We start from the raw sequence: 20509 nt of genomic DNA on the forward strand, positions 1-20509 counted from the left end.
GAGGAGCTAACATCTCAAGGACACCATTCCACATTCCTCTTACTTTCTCTTCTGCCTAATTCTGAAAAAACGAAACTGAGAAAAATACTTGCTTTACAGGTGGGCTGTGAATGAGGCAGCTGCAGGTAGAAAGTTTAAACTCCAGGGTCTGCAACTGGCTGCTGAGAAATAAGGAGCAACAGTCAGTCTGGAACAGACCTGTACGGAGGCTGAGAAGAAACCACTGGCAGAGCACGCACTCCAAGAGAACTGCAAAAACCACACTGTAGTGTGTCTTCATCTCCAACAGTATTTAAAATAAACTCTAAATGAGGAGCTAACATCTCAAGGACACCATTCCACATTCCTCTTACTTTCTCTTCTGCCTAATTCTGAAAAAACGAAACTGAGAAAAATACTTGCTTTACAGGTGGGCTGTGAATGAGGCAGCTGCAGGTAGAAAGTTTAAACTCCAGGGTCTGCAACTGGCTGCTGAGAAATAAGGAGCAACAGTCAGTCTGGAACAGACCTGTACGGAGGCTGAGAAGAAACCACTGGCAGAGCACGCACTCCAAGAGAACTGCAAAAACCACACTGTAGTGTGTCTTCATCTCCAACAGTATTTAAAATAAACTCTAAATAGTCAAGGATCCGTGACATAAGCAACAAATTATACCTCTGGCAACTATTTCTTTAAAAATAGCATGACGTGGCAAGATAAACCAATTCAAGATGCTTGGGATAAAGTGGAATATCAAGATTAAAAAATGAGAAGGGGACTGATTGGCAGAGTTTGGAAACTTTAGATTGAGAACATGAGGGGCACATGGTAGTGATAATGAGAACCACAGAGCAGTGTGTGGATACTGGGATGAAGCCAACAGAGAAATCTGAATCTGCTTCCATAGGGAAATTAAAATAGTGCCACTTTTTTGATCCTGCATCACCAATGCCAGGGTTTGGGGGGGGGGGTAAATTGTCAGCCTATTTATTTCATGTATTCTTTAAAAACTTGTTTTTTGAGATATAATTCATATACTATGCAACTACACTTTTAAAGAATATAGTTGAGGGGCACCTGGGTGGCTCAGTGGGTTAAGCCTCTGCCTTTGGTTCAGGTCATGATCTCAGGGTCCTGGGATCGAGCTCTGCATCGGGCTCTCTGCTTCCCCCTCTCCCTCTGCCTGCCTCTCTGCCCACTTGTGATCTCTGTCAGTCATATAAATAAATATTTTTTTAAAAGTACACAGTTAAGTGGTTTTTAGTTTATTTACATGGTTGTGCAACCAACATTACTATTTAATTCCAACACATCTTCCTCACCCCAGAAAGAAACCCTATGCTCATTAGAAGTCACTCCCCAGGGGCGCCTGGGTAGCTCAGTGGGTTAAAGCCTCTGCCTTCAGCTCAGGTCATGATCCCAGGGTCCTGGGATCAAGCCCTGCATCGGGCTGTCTGCTCAGCAGGGAGCCTGCTTCCTCCTCTCTCTCTATTTCTCTGCCTACTTGTGATCTTAAAAAAAAAAAAAAAAAAGAAGTCACTCCCCATTTCCCTTACCCTCTCCCTACCATGAGTTTACTCTATGGATTTGTCTGTTCTGGACCCTTCATGTAAACAGCAACCTACACACTATGTATGGCCTTTTAGGTTTGGTTTGTTTCAAATAACATAATGCTTTCAAAGTTAATCTGTGCTGTCACATGTATCCATGCCACATAACTTATTATGGCTGCATAATATTCCACTGTAGGGATAGACTGCATTTGCTTATTTATTAATCAGTTTAATGAAAATTTGTTTCCACTTTTTTGTTTTTTGGCTATTATGATGCTATGCACATTTATGTACTAGTTTTTGTGTGAACCTATGCCTTTTTAAGGACTTCTTAAAATTCAAAGTATAATATATGGTATTACAGGAGTTTCAAGTTTCAATAGGATTCAACTATTTTATATAGTTGTTCACCAAGATAACTGTATTCTTAATTCCCTTTAGGTGTTTCACCTACGCCCACCCCAATCTCCTTTCTAGCAATCACCAGTCAGCTTTTGTCTGCCTCTTTTTTCCTTTGTTTTATTTAAGTTTCATATATGAGTAAAATTATATGACATATGTCTTTCTCTTACTGACTGACTTCACTCAGCACTAAACAATCTAAGCCAATTCATATTGTTGCAAATGGCAAGATTTCATTATTTTTTATGGCTAATATTCCATTGTTATATACACCATGTCTTCTTTAGCCTTTCATCCATTGATGGACATTTGGGTCTCTTCCATATCTTGACTATTGAAAATAATGCTGTAATAAACAAAGGGGGCATGTATATTTTTGAATTAGTTTTCTTGGATAAATACACAGCAGTGGAATTATTGGATTATACAGCAGTACTGTTTTTAATTTTTTGAGGAACCTCCATACTGTTTTCCACAATGGTTGTACAATTTGCATCTCCACCAACAGTGCACAAGGATTCCTTTTTTGTTTGTTTTTTGTTTTAACATCCTCTTGTTATTTCCTGCCTTTTTTATTCTAACCATTCTGTCAAGTGCAAAGTAATATTTCACTGTGATTTTACTTTGCATTTCCCTGATGATTACTGGTGTTAGGCATCTTTCCTGTGTCTGTGGGCCCTTTGTATATCTTCTTTGGAAAAATATCTTCAGGTCCTCTGTCCATTTTTAAATTGGATTTTTTTTTTATGTGTTGAGTTGTATAAATTCTTTATATATTTTTTATATTAACCCCTTAATCAGATGTATCATTTCAAAATATCTTTTCTCACTCAGTAGGTTGGTTCCCCTTTTGTTGATGGTTTCCTCCACTGTGCAAAAACTTTTTTATTTTAGCATAGTCCAATAATTTAATTTTGCTTTTGTTTCCCTTGCCAGAAAAGACATATCTAGAAAAATGTTTCTAGTCGATGTCAAAGAAATTACTGCCTATGTTTCCTTCCAGGAGTTTCATGGCTTCAGGTCTCACATTTGGTCCTTAATTCACTTTAGGTTTATTTGTGTGTATGGTATAAGACAGTGATCCAGTTTCATTGTTTTGCACATAGCTGCCCAGTATTCCCAACACCATTTGTTGAAGAGATTATCTTCTTCTCACTATATATTCTTGCTTCCTTTGTTGTAAATTAACTGACCATAAAAGCATGGGTTTATTTCTGGACTTTCTATTCTGTTCCATTGATCACTGTGTTTGTTTTGGGGGAGTATCACATTGTTTTGATTAGTATAGCTTTGTAATAGGTCTTGAAATCTGGGATTGTGATACCTCCAGGGTGGTTGTTCTTTTCCAAGACTGCTTTGTATATTTGGGATCTTTTTTGGCTCCAAACAAATTTTAGAATTATTTGTTCTGTGAAAAATGTTGGTATTTTGATAGAGACTTCTTTAAGTGTCTAGATTACTTTGGATAGTATGGACATTTTAATAATACTGGTTCTTCTAACCCATGAGCACAGACTACCTTTTTGTTTGCATTGTCTTCGATTTCTTTTGTCAATGTTTTATAGTTTTCAGATTATAGCTCTCCCATCTCCTTAATTAAGTTTATTCTTTTTGTTACAATCATAATGCAATTGTTTTCTTATTCTTCTACTTCACTATTAGTGTATAGAAATGCAATAGATCTGTATGTTAATTTTACATACTGTAAATTCACTGAATTCATTTATCAGTTCTAGCAGTTTTTTGATGGACTCTTTAGGATTTTCTCTATATGGTATCATGTCATCTACAAATGGTGAAAGCTTTACTTCTTCCTCACCAATTTTGGATGTTTTTTTCCCTTGTCTAATATGTGTGACTAGGACTTCCAGTACTAGGTTGAATAAAAGTGGTGAGAGTAGACATCTTTTTCTTGTTCCTGATCTTAGAAGAAAAGCTGTCAATTTTTCATCATTGAGTAGGCTATGAGTTTTTCATATACAGCCTTTCTTTTGTTGACATATGACCCCTCTACATCTACTTTGTTGAGAATTTTATTATAAATGGACATTGTACTATGTCAAATGCTTTTCCTTAATCTAAGGAGATAAGCATATGTTATTTATCCTTTCTTGTTAATGTGATACATCACATTAACCAATTTATGAATACTGAACCACTGCTGCCTCACTGGAATGAATCCCACCTGAACACGGTGATTGATTTTCTTAATGGATTTTCTTAATGGATTGTTGGATCTAGTTTGCTAATATTTGGCTGAGGATTTCTGCATCTATGTTCATCAAAGATATTGGCCTTTGGTTTTCTTTTTTAGTGGTGTCTTTATTTGGTTTTGGTATCAGAGTAATGTTGGCCTTGGAGAATCAGTTTGGAGGGTTGCCTTCTTTTTCTATTTTTTGGATACTTTGAGAAAGAAAGGTATTAACCTTCCTTAAAATGTTTGGTAGATTTCACCTGTGAAGCCATCTGGTCCTGGACTTTTGTTTGTTGGAATTTTTTTTTTTAATTACTGATTCAATTTCATTGCTGGTAATTGATCTGTTCAAGTTTTCTATTTTTCCTGCTTCAGTTTTACAAAGATATATGTTCCTAGAAATTTATTCATTTCTTCTAGGTTGCCCAATTTGTTATATTTCTGTGGTATTGTTTAGAATTTCTCCCATCATTCCTGATTTTATTTATTTGAATTCTCTCTTCTTTTTTTGGTGAGTTTAGCTAAAAGGCTTATCAATTTTTTTGATCTTTTCAAAGAACAAGTTGGTTTCTTTGCTCTGTTGTTTTTTTAAGTCCCTACTTCATTTATTTCTGTTTGAATTTTTATTATGTCCTTATTTCTCCTGGCTTTGGGCTTTGTTTGTTCTTCTTTTTCTGGCTCCTTTACATGTAAGGTTAGCTTGAGATTTTTCTTGCTTCTTGAGGTGGGCCTGTGGGCCTGTATAATCTTCCCTCTTTGAATAGCTTTTGCTGCATTCCAAAGATTTTGAACCACCGTGTTTTCATTGTCATTTGTCTCCATGTATTTTTTATTTCTCTTTTTGACTTTTTGGTTGAAACCATTTATTGTTTAGTAGCATGTTATTTAGCCTCCACGTTTTTGCATTCTTCGAAGACTTTTCTCTTGAGATATTTCTATTTTCATACCACTGTGGATGGAAAAGATGTATGACATGATTTCAGTCTTCTGGACTGTATCAATAATATTGGGGCCTAACATGTGACCTATTCTGGAAAATGTTGTGAACATATGTTCTCAATTCCCTTGAGTTTATAACTAGGAGTGGAATTGCTGGGACATAGGCTAACTCTATTTTAACATTTGAAGAATTGCCAGACTTTTCAAAGTGGGTGCACCATTTTATATTCCCACCAGCAACATATAAGTGTTCCATCTTCTCCATATCTTGTCAACACTTGCTATTGTCTGTCTCTCTTATTATAGCCCCCCTTGTGGGTGTGAAGTGTTATCTCACTGTGATTTTTATTTACATTTCTCTCATAGCATCTTTTCATATGCTTCTTGGCCATTTGTGTATCTTCTTTGGGGAAATTTCTGTTTAAAACTTGTCTATTTTTCAATTCGGTTATTGGTCTTTTTTCTATTGAACTCTAAGAGTTCTTATGTCTTCTGGATACTAGATTCTTATCAGACATGATTTGCAAATATTTTCTCCTATTCTGTGGATTATCTTTTCACATTTTTCCAGTTTTATTGAGAAATAATTAACATATATCACTGTTTAAGTTTAAGGCATATAGCATATAGTTTGGTTTTTATATATTGTGAAATGATTACCATAATAGTTTCAACTAATACAACAGATAGGTTCTCATACAAATACCATAAAAATAAGAAAAAAAAGAAAAAAATTCCTTCTTGCTAGAGGGGAGTCTCAGGATTTACCATCTTAACAAATTTTCTATATATCCTATAGCAGCATTAGCTATAGTCATCAAGGTATACACTACATCCCTATAACATCCCTATCATAGGCATACATTTTATCGCACTTCTCAAATACCATGTGTTTTACAAATTGAAGGTATGGGCTACTTTGCATTGAACAAGTCTATCAGCACCATTATTCCAACAGCATTTGCTCATTTCATATCTCTCTGTCACATTTTGGTAATTCTCAATAATATTTTAAACTTTTTTATTATTATTACATTTTTTTAAACAGGGAAGAAATTCACATTTATTGTATACCAAATGTGTGTCAAAGGTCACAGATCTCTTATTTAATGTTCCAAACAAATCTGTGAAGTGTTTTTTTTTCTCTATTTACAGATGAGAACATGGAGGTCTGAGAGGTTAAAAAACTTGTCAAGTATCTGATAGAGGGGGAAGAGTTGGTACTAGAATGCTATCCTCTTTCTGCTATTCCAAAGGGAAACTCTCACAGAGAGAAAGAGAAAGAAAGAAGGAAAGAGAAGTTGTTCAGTTACCCAGTTAGAACAGAAGCAACTGATGCCTTAAATCAATCTGTTCAACAGCATAAAAACTGGTTGTTTGGATTTTTAAAAGATTTGATTGAAACCCAGTTGTTTCAGGGGCCATATGTAGACCTGGAGTTAATAAATGGCCGCCTTTAAGTCCCCCAGCTGGAAGAATACAAAAGAACCCAGAGGCAAGTCAATGGCAAATTGCCCCTCCAAACAAACTGCAGTATGTAAGCTCTAAAACTTGAATTACCCTTCAAGGATTAAGGTTCAAGACTGTGAGAAATTAAAAATATTGTCTAGCCTAGGAAATAGCATATGAATCAAAAAAATAATTACTAAGCTTAACTGCACTCCTAATCTTCCACTTTCATGACATCTAAACTGTTTTGTTATTCTTTTTTTTAATTTATTTATTTTCAGCATAACAGTATTCATTATTTTTTCACCATAGCCAGTGATCCATGCAATCCGTGCCCTCTATAATACCCACCACCTGGTACCCCAACCTCCCACCCCCCCCACTTCAAACCCCTCAGATTGTTTTTCAGAGTCCATAGTCTCTCATGGTTCACCTCCCCTTCCAATTTACCCCAACTCCCTTCTCCTCTCTAACTCCCCATGTCCTCCATGCTATTTGTTATGCTCCACAAGTAAGTGAAACCATATGATAATTGACTCTCTCTGCTTGACTTATTTCACTCAGCATAATCTCTTCCAGTCCTGTCCATGTTGCTAACAAAGTTGAGTATTCATCCTTTCTGATGGAGGCATAATACTCCATAGTGTATATGGACCACATCTTCCTTATCCATTCGTCCATTGAAGGGCATCTTGGTTTGTTCCACAGTTTGGCAACCATGGCCATTGCTGCTATAAACATTGGGGTACAGATGGCCCTTCTTTTCACGGCATCTGTATCTTTGGGGTAAATACCCAGGAGTGCAATGGCAGGGTCATGGGGAAGTTCTATTTTTAATTTCTTGAGGAATCTCCACACTGTTCTCCAAAGACGCTGCACCAACTTGCATTCCCACCAACAGTGTAAGAGGGTTCCCCTTTCTCCACATCCCCTCCAACACATGTTGTTTCCTGTCTTGTTAATTTTGGCCATTCTAACTGGTGTAAGGTGATATCTCAATGTGGTTTTAATTTGAATCTCCCTGATGGCTAGTGATGACGAACATTTTTTCATGTGTCTGATAGCCATTTGTATGTCTTCATTGGAGAAGTGTCTGTTCATATCTTCTGCCCATTTTTTGATATGATTATCTATTTTGTGTGTGTTGAGTTTGAGGAGTTCATTATAGATCCTGGATATCAACCTTTTGTCTGTACTGTCATTTGCAAATATTTTCTCCCATTCCGTGGGTGGCCTCTTTGTTTTCTTGACTGTTTCCTTGGCTGTGCAGAAGCTTTTGATCTTGATGAAGTCCCAGAAGTTTATTTTCGCTTTTGTTTCCTTTGCCTTTGGAGACATATCTTGAAAGAAGTTGCTGTGGCTGATATCGAAGAAATTACTGCCTATGTTCTCCTCCAGGATTCTGATGGATTCCTGTCTCACGTTGAGGTCTTTTATCCATTTTGAGTTAATCTTTGTGTACAGTGTAAGAGAATGGTCGAGTTTCATTCTTCTACATATAGCTGTCCAGTTTTCCCAGCACCATTTATTGAAGAGACTGTCTTTTTTCCACTGTATATTTTTTCCTGTTTTGTTGAAGATTAATTGACCATAGAGTTGAGGGTCCATATTATTATTATTATTACATTTGTATGACGACCTGTGATCAGTATGACTTGCTGAAAGCTCAGATGATGGTTGGCAATTTTTTAGCAATAAAGTAACTTTTGAATAAGTTATGTACATTGATTTTTTAGACATAAAGTTATTACACACTTAACAGACTACAGTAGAGTATAAACGTAACTTTTTATGCATTGGGAAACCAAACAATTCACTTGACTCAATTATTGTGATATTCACTTTCTTGCAGTGGTCTGGACCCAAACTCATAGTATCTCTAAGGCATTCCTATATTGATATACGTAATTGTCTTTTAAATCAGATAGAAAAACAAACATAGTAAATAAAAACCACATTTATACCAGCTTTTATATTTACCCATGTAGTTATCAGTGTCCTTCATTTCTTCATATGAATTCAAATTACTCTCTAATACCATTTCAACCTGAAGGACTTCCTTTAATATTTTTCTGGTAGGGCAGGTGTGCTAACAATAACATCTGTTTTTGTTCATCTTGAATGTCTTGATTTCTCCTTCTTTTTGATACGAAGTTCTGCCAGATATACTATCGCTGGTTGACAATCTTTTTCTTTCACCACTTTGAATATTTCATCCCACTGCTTCTGACCTCCATAACATCTGATTAAAAATCAGCTGTTCATTTTATTGAGGACCCCTTGAGTCACATCTGTCTAGTGGCTTTCACAATTGTCTTTTTGAGCTTTGTACTTTCTGTGTGAAAGGTTATTAATTTTGATTCAATTTCTTGTATAGATATGGGCCTATTCAAACAGTCTGTTTCTTCTTGTGGAAGTTTTGACAGATTGTGTCTTTCATGGAATTGACCCATTTTAGCCAATAACCCAGTCAAATCTGCAGGCATAAAATTTTCATAGTATTCCTTTATTATCCTTTCAATATCCATGGGATCTCTGATGATGTCTCCTCTTTAATTTTTGTAACTTGTGTGTTCTTTTTTTCTTAGTCAGCCTAGCTAGAGGCTTATTGTCTTTTCAAAGATCCAGCTTTTGATTTTGTTGGATTTTCTCTAGGGATTTGTTTTCAACTTCATTGATTTTTGCTCTGAATTTTATTGTTTTTTTTTTTTTTTCTTCTTCTTCTTCTGGGTATTTTAGATTCAATTTTCTCTTCTTTTTCTAGTTTCCTAAGGTGGAAGCTTATTGATTTTAGACATATCATCTTTTCTAATTTATGCATTTAATGTTATAAATTTCTCTCTAAGCACTATTTTCACTGCATCCTACAAATCTTGGTAAGTTGAACTTTCATTTTCATTTACCACAGTCACTTTTTAATAACATGATTCTAGCTATGACATTTCAACATAGTTTGTGTTACATTCCAATAGCCATCATTCCTAAATTTAATGCATCACAAGTACAGGAGTCTAATGAACTGATTCTTCCCCCACATTTTGGGGGAAGTTTTTCAGTGGCATCTTAACTCTGACTTGTGGAAGCATTACATGATATTCTTAAAATGTTTTTCTGTTTCTTTTTTTAATGTGGAAAATACAGGGTTACTACCTATAAGAAAATGTATATTTGAGTTCGACAAAATCTTGGCCCTTTTAGCAATATTACCTGCTGCTTATTAATCAGCCCTATCAACATTCATTTAACTAGAAAGAGCATTAGAGGTGTAAAAGCATGCTGGAAAAAATTCAGTTCTGAGAAGAAATATTATTTTCTCTTTTGCCTTGCTGGAAGTGTGAGCACTTTGACAAGTGTTAGATTTACTTCTGGTTACATAAGAAACCAGCTGTGCCCTGCCCAGATTGCAAGTCCTATTTGAACAAATGGGAAACAGATTCTTGAGAAAGTAAATATGTACAAGGGCTCTGGAAATTAGTCTGCTTTGCTTTCAGATCTTAAGTCATCATGTTGGTAAAATAGTACTCATCTACTACATTGATTGGGCATTACTGGTACAGAACAGAGAATTCATATATATCAGAATCTGTATATATCAGAATCCAAAGTTCTTGGAATAAAAGATTCAGAAACATGGAATTCTCACTTGATGGGCCCAGGTCTTTACACCAAGAATGCCTGTTTCATCCAATAGTGTGTGACTCACAGCTATCTGAACTGCAGATCTGTAGAGTCAATTGCCTCTCCTGCTTCTCTGTTTGGTCTCTCTAGAGTGCTTCAGTCTTAATACATGCAAACAAACCTCATCGTGTTTACCCCCAAACCTGGTTCTCTTCCAGCATGGTATCCACCTAGAAGTTTAGCTTTGACACCTATAACTTCCATACCACCAAGTCCTGCCAAGTTCAGTATCTGAATCTTCTCTCAGATCTGCCCACTTATCACCTCTCACTTATACATCTTAACTCCCTTCCTTCAACCTCACTTGGCCTCCTTCTTTTAATCTGTTTAAACCCACCCAGTAGCCAAAGTGATTTTTTTTCAAAGTGATTTTTTTTTCCTAAATGCAAACCTGTTTTTATCATTTTCTTGCTTAAAATATTCCAGTGGTTTCTCCCTGGCCTGAAATTAAGGACTGCCATCTCACATGATGACGTACAGACCCAGCATGATCTAGTGCTTGCCTAACTCTCTAGACTCATCAAAGGCCAACTACTAACTTGATCTCTGAGCTCTATTCACACTCATCTTTTCCAAAGCTTCTAAAGTGCCATACTCCTTGGCTCAGGACCTTTGCAAGTGCCATTCTGTTGCCTACTTATATACTTTCCCCTTACTTCCACCTCTTCACCTCAATAACTTGACTCCTCAACCCTCAGATATCAGTTCCAGTAACATTTCCTCAGGAAAGTATTCCTTGACCCCAAAAAATAAATATCCCAAGAGCACACACTTTTCCTTAGTCACACTATTCAAGTTGATAATTATACTTTGATGTACAGATCTCACCAAGTAAGAAATAGTACAAGGTGTTGCTTTATGAGTGACCATTCCATGTCTATTTTACTTACCATGATACTCATCATCTAGCACAGAACTACATATTGTAAGCACTCAATAAATGAAAGAAAAAAACTAAATGGATTAACTTTTCAATAGACATCATTACACTTTAACTGTGTGATAGCACAGCTCTAAATGTTTTACATGTATTTCCTCATTTAAGTTTCCCAATGGCCCTGTGGAGTAGGTATTATCATTGTCACCCTAATTTTGCAAAAAAGGAAACTGAGGCATGGATAATAAATGTCTTGCCAACAGTCACACAGGAGTGGGCAGAGCGAGGATTACTATCTTTCTAATCCCAAATCTGGGTACTTTCACCACAAGTTATGACAACAGAGACACCTGTCTGGTGGTTTAATACAATGATAATAAAAAGAAGTATTGTCTCACTCTCCATGTGTTCTGTTGGAATTGTCTGTTGGGCTTTAGTGTGCCTTTAGCCCCTTCCTTGTTGTCTGACATCGAGTTTGATATTTTGAAACAGCCAAATATTGAGAGTCCAGTCTTGGCATGACTATACAACATGATTAGACTTATTATCTCCAGTGAGAAAAAATGGCTGTGAAGGTTATTACAAATAAGGAGCTCCTGAAATGATGAGCTGCAGCATCAGCCAAAGAAGGGTCAAGTCTCTCTAATGTGGACAAATTCTTGAACGTTTTGTGAGAAAAGCCATCTTTTCATCTTAAAGTCATACCCGTCACACTCACACACACACAAGAACACAGAATGCTCAGATGCATTAACACCAATATCTCTGAACAGCTTAGCATCTCAAGAGCGATCCACATCCTCCTCTTTTACTTTATTAACACCTGCACCGAGGTATAACTAACATAGAGTAAACCAGGAACATGTAAAGTGCACAAACTGATACATCTTGATGTATGTATGGTTACATTTCTATTTATCATCTTGCCATTTGTTTTCTATTGGCCCCGTTTGGTCTTAGCTCTCTTTTCCCCTCCTGACAGATCTCGGATTGAGTATTTTTAGTTCCATTTTATCTCCTTTATTGGCCTGTTTTGTCATTTAGGAGTTACTTTAGGTATATAGCAAACATCTTCAATATATCATGCCCTTATTTCAATTAACAGTATAGGAGAGACTTTGTCTAATTCACATCAATGTTTCACATTCAATGGCAGCCCATCTGACCACCTCCATTCTAACCCACCCACCTCCAGATGGCTATGCTATCTCCTTTGACCTAGCAGGCCTTGAGCAGTCGAAGTTAGGGAATGGCTATGCCTTCAGAGAAAGCAGATTCTCCTTTCTCTCAATAATGCTGTGCTATAGGTGGCAACAGGAGCAGATCAGACACTCCAAACATGGTCTCAAAGCCCAAAGCAAGGTTACAGAAGTTTCAATGAGTACCCAAGAGTGGACCAAATTTTCCTTTTTATTTTTTTAATTTTTAAAAATTTTTTAAAGATTTTATTTATTTATTTGACAGAGATCACAAGTAGGCAGAGAGGCAGGCAGAGTCGGGGGGAAGCAGGCTCCCCAATGAGCAGAGAACCCAACGTCGGGCTTAATCCCAGGACCCTGAGATCATGACCTGAGTCTAAGGCAGAGGCTTTAACCCACTGAGCCACCCAAGCACCCCCAAATTTTCCTTTTAAAATAGAAATAGTACACTTGAAGCATCTTTTGAAAATGTGTAATTTTTAGTTTTGGGTGTTGTGTGTGTGTATTAGACTGAATAAAGGGGGGCACCTGGGTGGCTAAGTGGGTTAAAGCCTCTGCCTTTGGCTCAGGTCATGATCCCAGGGTCCTGGGATCAAGCCCCGCAACAGGTTCTCTGCTCAGCAGAGAACCTGCTTCCCTTCCGATCTCTCTGCCTGCCTTTCTGCCTACTTGTGATCTCTGTCAAATAAATAAATAAATAAATAAATAAATAAATAAATAAATAAATAATAAATAAATAAATTTATTTTTAAAAAATGATACAGACCGAAATAAAGGAACTGTAATCTGTCCTTCTATTAATTACTGAGGTCAACTGCTTTTCTGTTTCCTTTAGAAATAGTATCTAAAAATCTTCTTTTAATCCTCAAGACTAACGACCCCAAGTTTAAATACTCCCTATATTAGTCTACTTGTACTACCACAACAAAAATACAATAGACTGGGTGGCTTAAACAACATAAATTCATTTTCTCACAGTTCTGGAGACTGAAAATCCAAGATCAAGGTGCCCTCAGGATTGGTTTCTGGTGAAGCATCTCTTTCTGGCTTGTAGAGGGTCATCTTCCTACTGTGTCCTCCTATAACTTTTCCTCTGTGCATGCGTGGAAAGAGAGAGATCTCTGGCGTCTCCTCCTCTTCTCATAAGGACACTAGTCGTACTTGATTAGGGCTCCGCCCTTATGATCTCATTTAACCTTAACTATCCCTCTTAAAGGCCCTATTTCCTCATACAATCACATTTGGGGTTAGAGTTTCAACACATGAACTTTGGAGGAACAATACAGTCCACTGCACTACCCCCGACACACCTGAATAGCAGGATCACCACTCTCTTGTTTAGCATGGATGCTACTTGGGACTTTATCCCAAGCCCCCGCTTCATTTTCATTCTCTCAGGATGACAGAGGACGCTTTGGATTCACACTGAGTACGGTGTCACTACCAATGAGCAGCCTCTCTGGACAAGCCTAATAGGCCCCTCCTTGGGGACCCCAGAGAGCTGGCACTGGCAAAGCAACTGCAGTTGTGCTGCCCTAGACCCACAGCTGGACAGCCAGTCACAGGAAAGATTCACTGTCACCAGGAATTCATCGGGTTGCACAGGGCAAGGTTTCCCATGCCTTTACCCTACTCTTCCCTCTCTACACATGTCTGCTCCCCAATTCTCCCCTTCAACCACATCCCTGCCCTAGCTGGTCTGGCTCCTTGCTCTCGTCCTACATTGACACTTCTGCAATATAGGCAGGGTACCAGGAGGCAATACAGCCTGGCCAAGGTTCCCAAACTTTGCTGCACATTAGGATCACCTGGGGAGCTTTCAAAACCCTTGATATCCAGACCACATACCTTATGGATTCAATCAGAATGTCTAGGGTGAAAGCCAGACTTGGGTACTTTTACTGAGGAACTAGGTTTTGAATCCTGGTTTCACCATTTCTAGTTCTGTAGCCTTGAGTAAGTTACTTAACCTAAATGGAAATAATAGTAGCACCTATCTTATAAGATTGTAGGAAGGGTTAAATGAGTGAATACTGTGAAGAGTCTAGCACAAAGCTTGCCGTGTAAGGGATGTGCTGTAAGTGCTAACCACCATTATTACTAGAGTTGCCCTAAATGAAACCAGCACCCTACATAGGCACTAACTTAAGAATTCAGAAAGGAGAATCAGTATACTCTCTAACTGTAAAAGGGAAAGAGTCAGCAAACATTTATCAAATACCTGCTTGGTGCAAAGTGTATATTATTTTACTTAATCTTTCTAATAATCCCTCAAGACGGATATAGTTACTTAGCAGAAAAATAAACTAAAACTTAAAGGAATTAATTCAGGTCAATGCCTAATGAAGGAGTTAGGATTTGCAACCAGGACTTTCTCACTCCAAACTCAGATTCCTCTGAAATACTCTTTTCAACTAGGCCTCCACCTTTGGATTCCCATGTTTTTCTCTGGATCACCCAATTTTAGCAAAAATCCTGTTAAGTCAGTTTAGCCAGAATCCCCCACCCTCTACATCTAATCAAAGTCCTCATAGCCCACCACCCCCAGGTGATATCTGGTCACCCTGACCTCCCTTCAGAAAGATCCTGTCAGGTAGGTTTAGCAAGAATCCCCCTTTACCCCTGATGTTTCCTCTTAATAATTTTCCATCAACCAACCCCACCCTGCTCCTTGGCTACAAATCCCCAATCGTCCGTGTTGTAGTCAACACTAAGCCCAGTACACTGAGGCGTCTTTCCCTAGCAGTTACCCCTTGCCTGTCCAGCTGGTTTTTCTTGAACAATCACACACACACACACACACACACACACACACACACAGATACTCTCTCTCTCTCTCTCTCTCTCTCATCACATACACACACACACACATACAAACAGCACAACTCTGGAAAAACGCCTCAGGAAACATCCTTTCATCCCCAACTGGTAACAGTTATGACTCTTACACTATGAACATAAACAGTACGCACCATGGTTTACTGTGGCAACGTCGGACGGAGCCACGGATGGCTCCGTGACCAGCTTCTGGATCTGAGTCAAAGTGCTACAGGCTTCCTCTATCTCCCTCCAAATGAGAAACACGTCCTCTCTGACTCCAGCTCCTGGGAGGAGAAACACAGTGTGAGTGGGTGCCTATGGCAGGTCCAAGAACTCTCTGGTAGTTCCAGAGGCCTGCTACACTCCAGCCAAGTTTCTAAAACATTTTCAAACATCAACTTCCACTTTCCCTACTAATCTGAGAATCAGAACTGAAATCCTTAAGGAAGTGCTGTCACCTGAAAAAAATCATAAACCCATATTTTAAAATGTAATAAATCTTTGTAAATATTTGTAGCAGCCATAATATTTTAAGATGAACTCTTGATAATACTTAAATAAGATAAAGAATAAAATTATTCAAAATCACCTAATAAAAGCCAGGGTGAGGAAGGGAAATTCAGTGGTATATGAAAGTAATAATTCCTAATCTCTCTTGATTAAGCTGAGATTTCCTACTTCTCTAAAAACCACCTTCACAGTCTTTATTTTCCCCTAGTGTAAGAAATGATTCTTTGGCCTCCTTTTCTGGATTTCTACTGTCTCAATTAAGGGTTAGGTTTGGCTGTATGCTATTTTTTTCAAAATGATATGGCTCCTTAATATAGACATTAATCTCATTCTCACAATCAATCAATGGGTAAGAGGTCCAGGCCCTCCCTAACAGATTGGTAGTTTCCAGAGATTAAGAAGGGTGTTGGACCAGGAGGGAAATGGGTATGCACAGAAGTACAACATAAGGGATCCTGCAGTGGTATCTTGACAACATCATGAGGCCAGTGGTGATTCTAAGAGGCCACAAGAATACCTCCCATTTTCAGTGGCAACCATGGACCCAGCCACTGGCCTGGTCCTACTCAAGGCATCAATGGGCTACCAGATAGTCACTGCTCCAGAGTTGTTTCTAGTATGGTTGTAGTAACAAGAATTTTGTAGACATATTCTCTAGTTTTAAAAACTCCCTTCCAGTAAAAAGCTTAAACAACTAACTCAATTTTACAAGCTGTATACAGTCAGCTCAGAGAACATGGACAACGTTATCATTAAAGTAAGCTAGTCCAAACTGTCCAATGAGAAATACCTTTGAGGGTACGTGCTTTGTGCTTGCTATTGTGCTTGGGCCTTCTAAACACTGTCTCTTTCTCTTTGCCACAGCTCTGCAGGCAAATTCTACTCTTGTCCTCCTTCTACAGCTACACAGAAACTGAGGCAGAATGAGTCATCCAAGTCACACTGTCAATGACTATCAGAGCAGGGAGTCAAACCCAAGTTGGTGTGACTCTACCAACTCTGCCACCCTGCACAGCTGTCCTAGAAAAGGAATGGATGGTTATAGAGGGTCCCTCTACATGCACCCCCCTTGCTTCTACGGAGATCCCACTTACCAAGCCCATCTACATGATGATAGTCCACAGATGCCTGAGACCCTAGACCCACAGAGACTGAGAGAATATCATCAGGTCTGGGGGCTGCCCCCGGAGATTCATCTACCCAGGGTGATTAACCTTAAGCCACCAGGACAGACCAAGGCCAGACCATAGTCAAAGTTTCTGACTTTCAAATGTAGTCAAGAAGGGCAGGGAAGAAGTAAAGGGACACCAGGGATTTGGCCCTCCTGAAGCTGGCCAGGTGGAGAGAGAATATTAAAAGTTGTATTCATAAAGAAGCAAGTGACAATTCCTGAAAGAGATGGAGGGCCATCATGGCTCTACAGCCATCGATAGCCCGAGGAGTGAAACATGATGGGTACCCAGCTCCATGCTGGAACTCCCAAAATACCGCAATCTGCTGCCAAATGAAAACCTTAAGCCCACAAGGCTTTCTGAATGCTGCAAAAGCAAAACTGACTTCCAGCTGCTTACTGGAGCACCGAGGTATTAAGTAGCAGAATCCTCTCTAAAAGTTTCAAATGAGTCAAGGCTTTCCATTTTCCTCAGACTTGCCAATAGTATCTTAGGAGGGGGTGAGCTGATTGGAGACAAGATGGTGGGGAAGTAGGAGGAGGTGCCCTTTCAACCTGTACCCTCCAGTGAGCTGATTACCTTCCAAAGAACTCCGATCACCCACGAAATCAGCCTGAGATCAGAATTATACACGTCTGGATCTCTATTGGAGCAGAAGACGCCAGTGGGCAGGTAAAGCGGAGTGGGAAAGTCGGACTAATACCAGAAGGTAAACAAAAGGGGGAGGGAGCCACCAGAGGCAACCCATTGGAAAGTAATACCCCAATACCAGAGTGCCCTGCGTCTGGGGGCCAGCATTAACTCGGGAGTCTGGCAGAAAGTACTCAAAAAGAGCAAAGGATCGCGGTGGGGGGGGGGGGTGTTATTGTGGGAATCAGGGTGTAAGGGACAGGGGCTTAAGTCCCCAGACCCAGGACAGCCACCCCTGGCGCAGAGCCAGAGAGAGTGCAGCAGAGAAACCAGGTCTTGGTCCCTGAGCCAGCAGGGCGCCTGAGAGCGCTTGGGGCCCAGCTCCCGTGAGGGACTGGGAGCCTCACCAGCCAACAGAAGCACAACCTTTTTGCAGTCCCCACACGAGTGCTCTGCCATGCTATCAGAGTCCGAGTCGCACCCCGCGCCCTCCCCTGAGAGAGGAGTGCTCTCGACGCGGAAAGACCAGGCACTCCCAGCCCGGGCCAGTGGGAAAATCTCAGTGTGCCATCACTGCTTGGAACCTCTCTGGCAGTCTGGAGCTGCCCAGACAGCCGCCACTGTCGTGGTTTGGGGTACAAGCAAAAAATCCTGTCCCCAAGGACCACAACTCGGAACCTGCTCTGCCAGCGGCCAAGGGGGGATTTATAAGGGCTCTGCAGCCAGACTGAGACTTCTCTCTGAGAGGGAGGTCAGGGTGCAGTTTGCTTTCCTCTAAACCTACAAAAACCATCAAAAGCGGTCAAGGTTAGAGAGAAAAACAAAAGTGAACAAACATAAAAACCTCCAGAGAACAAAAGCCTGAAAAAAACAGTTTCCTCAGAGCCCACCCCCTTGAGGGGGGCAGGAGGACTTAGATGAGAGAACTTCAGGGACTGAAAACCCACGTGGCAGGCCCCTTCCCCAGAAAACCAACCAGGAAAGGAAAAACAAAAAAAAAAGACGACAAGAGAACAGCCACCACTACTTCATAGGACAACTTTTATTTTTAATTCGTTCCCACTATTTTGGCTCGGTTTTTTTTTTTTTATATATAGATAATTTTTTAACCTATTTATCATCACAGTGAGATGTCCAGTACATCAAACTCCATAATAATCTTCTAACCTGAACTTTTTTTTTCTAAGATTTTATTTATTTATTTGTCAGAGAGAGGGAGAGAGAGAGAGAGCACAGGCAGACAGAATGGCAGACAGAGACAGAGGGAGAAGCAGGCTCCCTGCCGAAGCAAGGAGCCCGATGTGGAACTCGATCCCAGGATGCCAGGATCATGACCTGAGCCAAAGGCAGCTGTTTAACCAACTGAGCCACCCAGGTGTCCCTAACCTGAACTTTTTGATACATACACCTGTGTTTTCCTTTTGCATTTCTATTTTTTAAATTTCTTTTTTTTTAATTTTAGTTTAGTTTAGTCTAGTTTATTCCTTTTTTTATTTTTATTTTCTAATATTCATACAGAGTTAAACTTTAAGGTAATCCCCTTTCCCCAATCAATGCTACCCCTATAGGTAAACCAATTTTTAATCCCCCTTTATCTTAGGAAAGTTGAGTCCTTTAACAAAGATATCAAGATACATCCAGGAAGAATCAAAACAACCTTCCTTGCCCACACTGAGAATTTATAACCACTTTCCCATCTTTTTCTTCCACCAGTGTTTCTGTGTTTTCGTGTTTGTCCTGATAGTACATAAATCTTACACTTGGGGTTCTTTTTGACAAGGTTCTTCCTTTATTTGCTTATTTTTTTTCTCTTGTAATATACTTTTATCAGTCTTTTTGTTTGTTTTTGTTTGTATACTTCATAAATCTTACCAAGGGGCCCATTTGGGCTGAGCCTTCTCTTTTATCTTCTCTTTCTTTCCTGTCTCTCTCTCTTCTCTTTTTCTTTTCTTTTTTCTCTCGTTTGGGTGGGGAACCCTGATTGCTCAGAAGCATTCCAGGGTACACCTTGACTGCACCACAGTCGACACATCCAGCTACATCCATTCAGCCATCTCTCACCAAAATGACTAGGAGGAGGAATGCCCAACAGAAGAAAAATACAGAGGATGGGCCTTCTGCAACAGAGCTAACGGCTATCAACATAGACAACATGTTGGAAAGAGAATTCAGGCTAACAATTATCCAGGCAATAGCTAGGTTGGAGAAAGCCATGAATGACCAAACGGAATTGATTAGGGCCGAACTGAAAGCGACCAGAGATCATGTTTTCAATGTTAGGGAAGAGCTGAAAGCTACCAGGGATGAGCTTCACAATGCTCTCAATGAGTTCCAATCTAATCTAAATTCTCTCAAAGCTAGGGTAACTGAGACAGAAGATAGAATTAGTGATCTGGAGGACAAACAGATAGAGAGAAAGGATCAGGAGGAAGCCTGGAACAAACAGCTTAGAAGCCACCAAAACAGAATCAGGGAAATAAATGATGCCATGAAATGTTCCAATGTCAGAATTATTGGAATCCCTGAAGGGGAGGAGAAAGAAAGAAATCTAGAAGATATAGTGGAACAAGCTCTTCATGAAAATTTTCCCAATCTCACGAATGGAACCAGTGTTCATGTATTAGAGGCCAAATGGTCTCCACCCAAGATTATAAATTCCAGAAAAACATCAAGGCACCTGATAGTCAAATTGAGGAATCATAATTGTAGATATAATCTCTTGAAAGCCGCTAGGAAAAAAGGCTCCTTACTTACAGAGGAAAGCCCATCAGAATAACGTCAGACCTGTCCACAGAGATCTGGCAAGCCAGAAAGGGCTGGCAAGATATATTCAGGGCACTAAATGAAAAGAACATGCAGCCAAGAATACTTTATCCAGCAAGACTGACATTCAAAATGGATGGAGAGATAAAGAGTTTCCAAGGCCAGCAAGGCTTAAAAGACTATGCAACCACCAGGCCAACACTGCAGGAAATATTAAGGGGGGTTCTATAAAAGAGGAAAAATCCTAAGAATAGGATTGAACAGAAATATAGAGACAACCTACAGAAAGAAAGACTTCAAAGGTAACACGATGTCAATAAAAATATATCTATCAATAATCACT

General features: G+C 39.3%; 1 protein-coding gene across 1 annotated transcript in view; it reads right to left on the minus strand.

Annotated features, from left to right (window-relative positions):
- Window positions 1–20509, minus strand: part of VWA3B (von Willebrand factor A domain containing 3B) — a 208331-nt gene that overhangs the window by 142444 nt on the left and 45378 nt on the right. The window contains exon 6 of the mRNA XM_059407818.1: window positions 15244–15375. Coding sequence (XP_059263801.1) covers window positions 15244–15375 — 132 coding nt within the window. The remainder of the gene's footprint in view (window positions 1–15243; window positions 15376–20509) is intronic.

Source organism: Mustela nigripes, chromosome 7 (assembly GCF_022355385.1).
Source record: "Mustela nigripes isolate SB6536 chromosome 7, MUSNIG.SB6536, whole genome shotgun sequence".
Lineage (NCBI taxonomy): Eukaryota > Metazoa > Chordata > Mammalia > Carnivora > Mustelidae > Mustela > Mustela nigripes.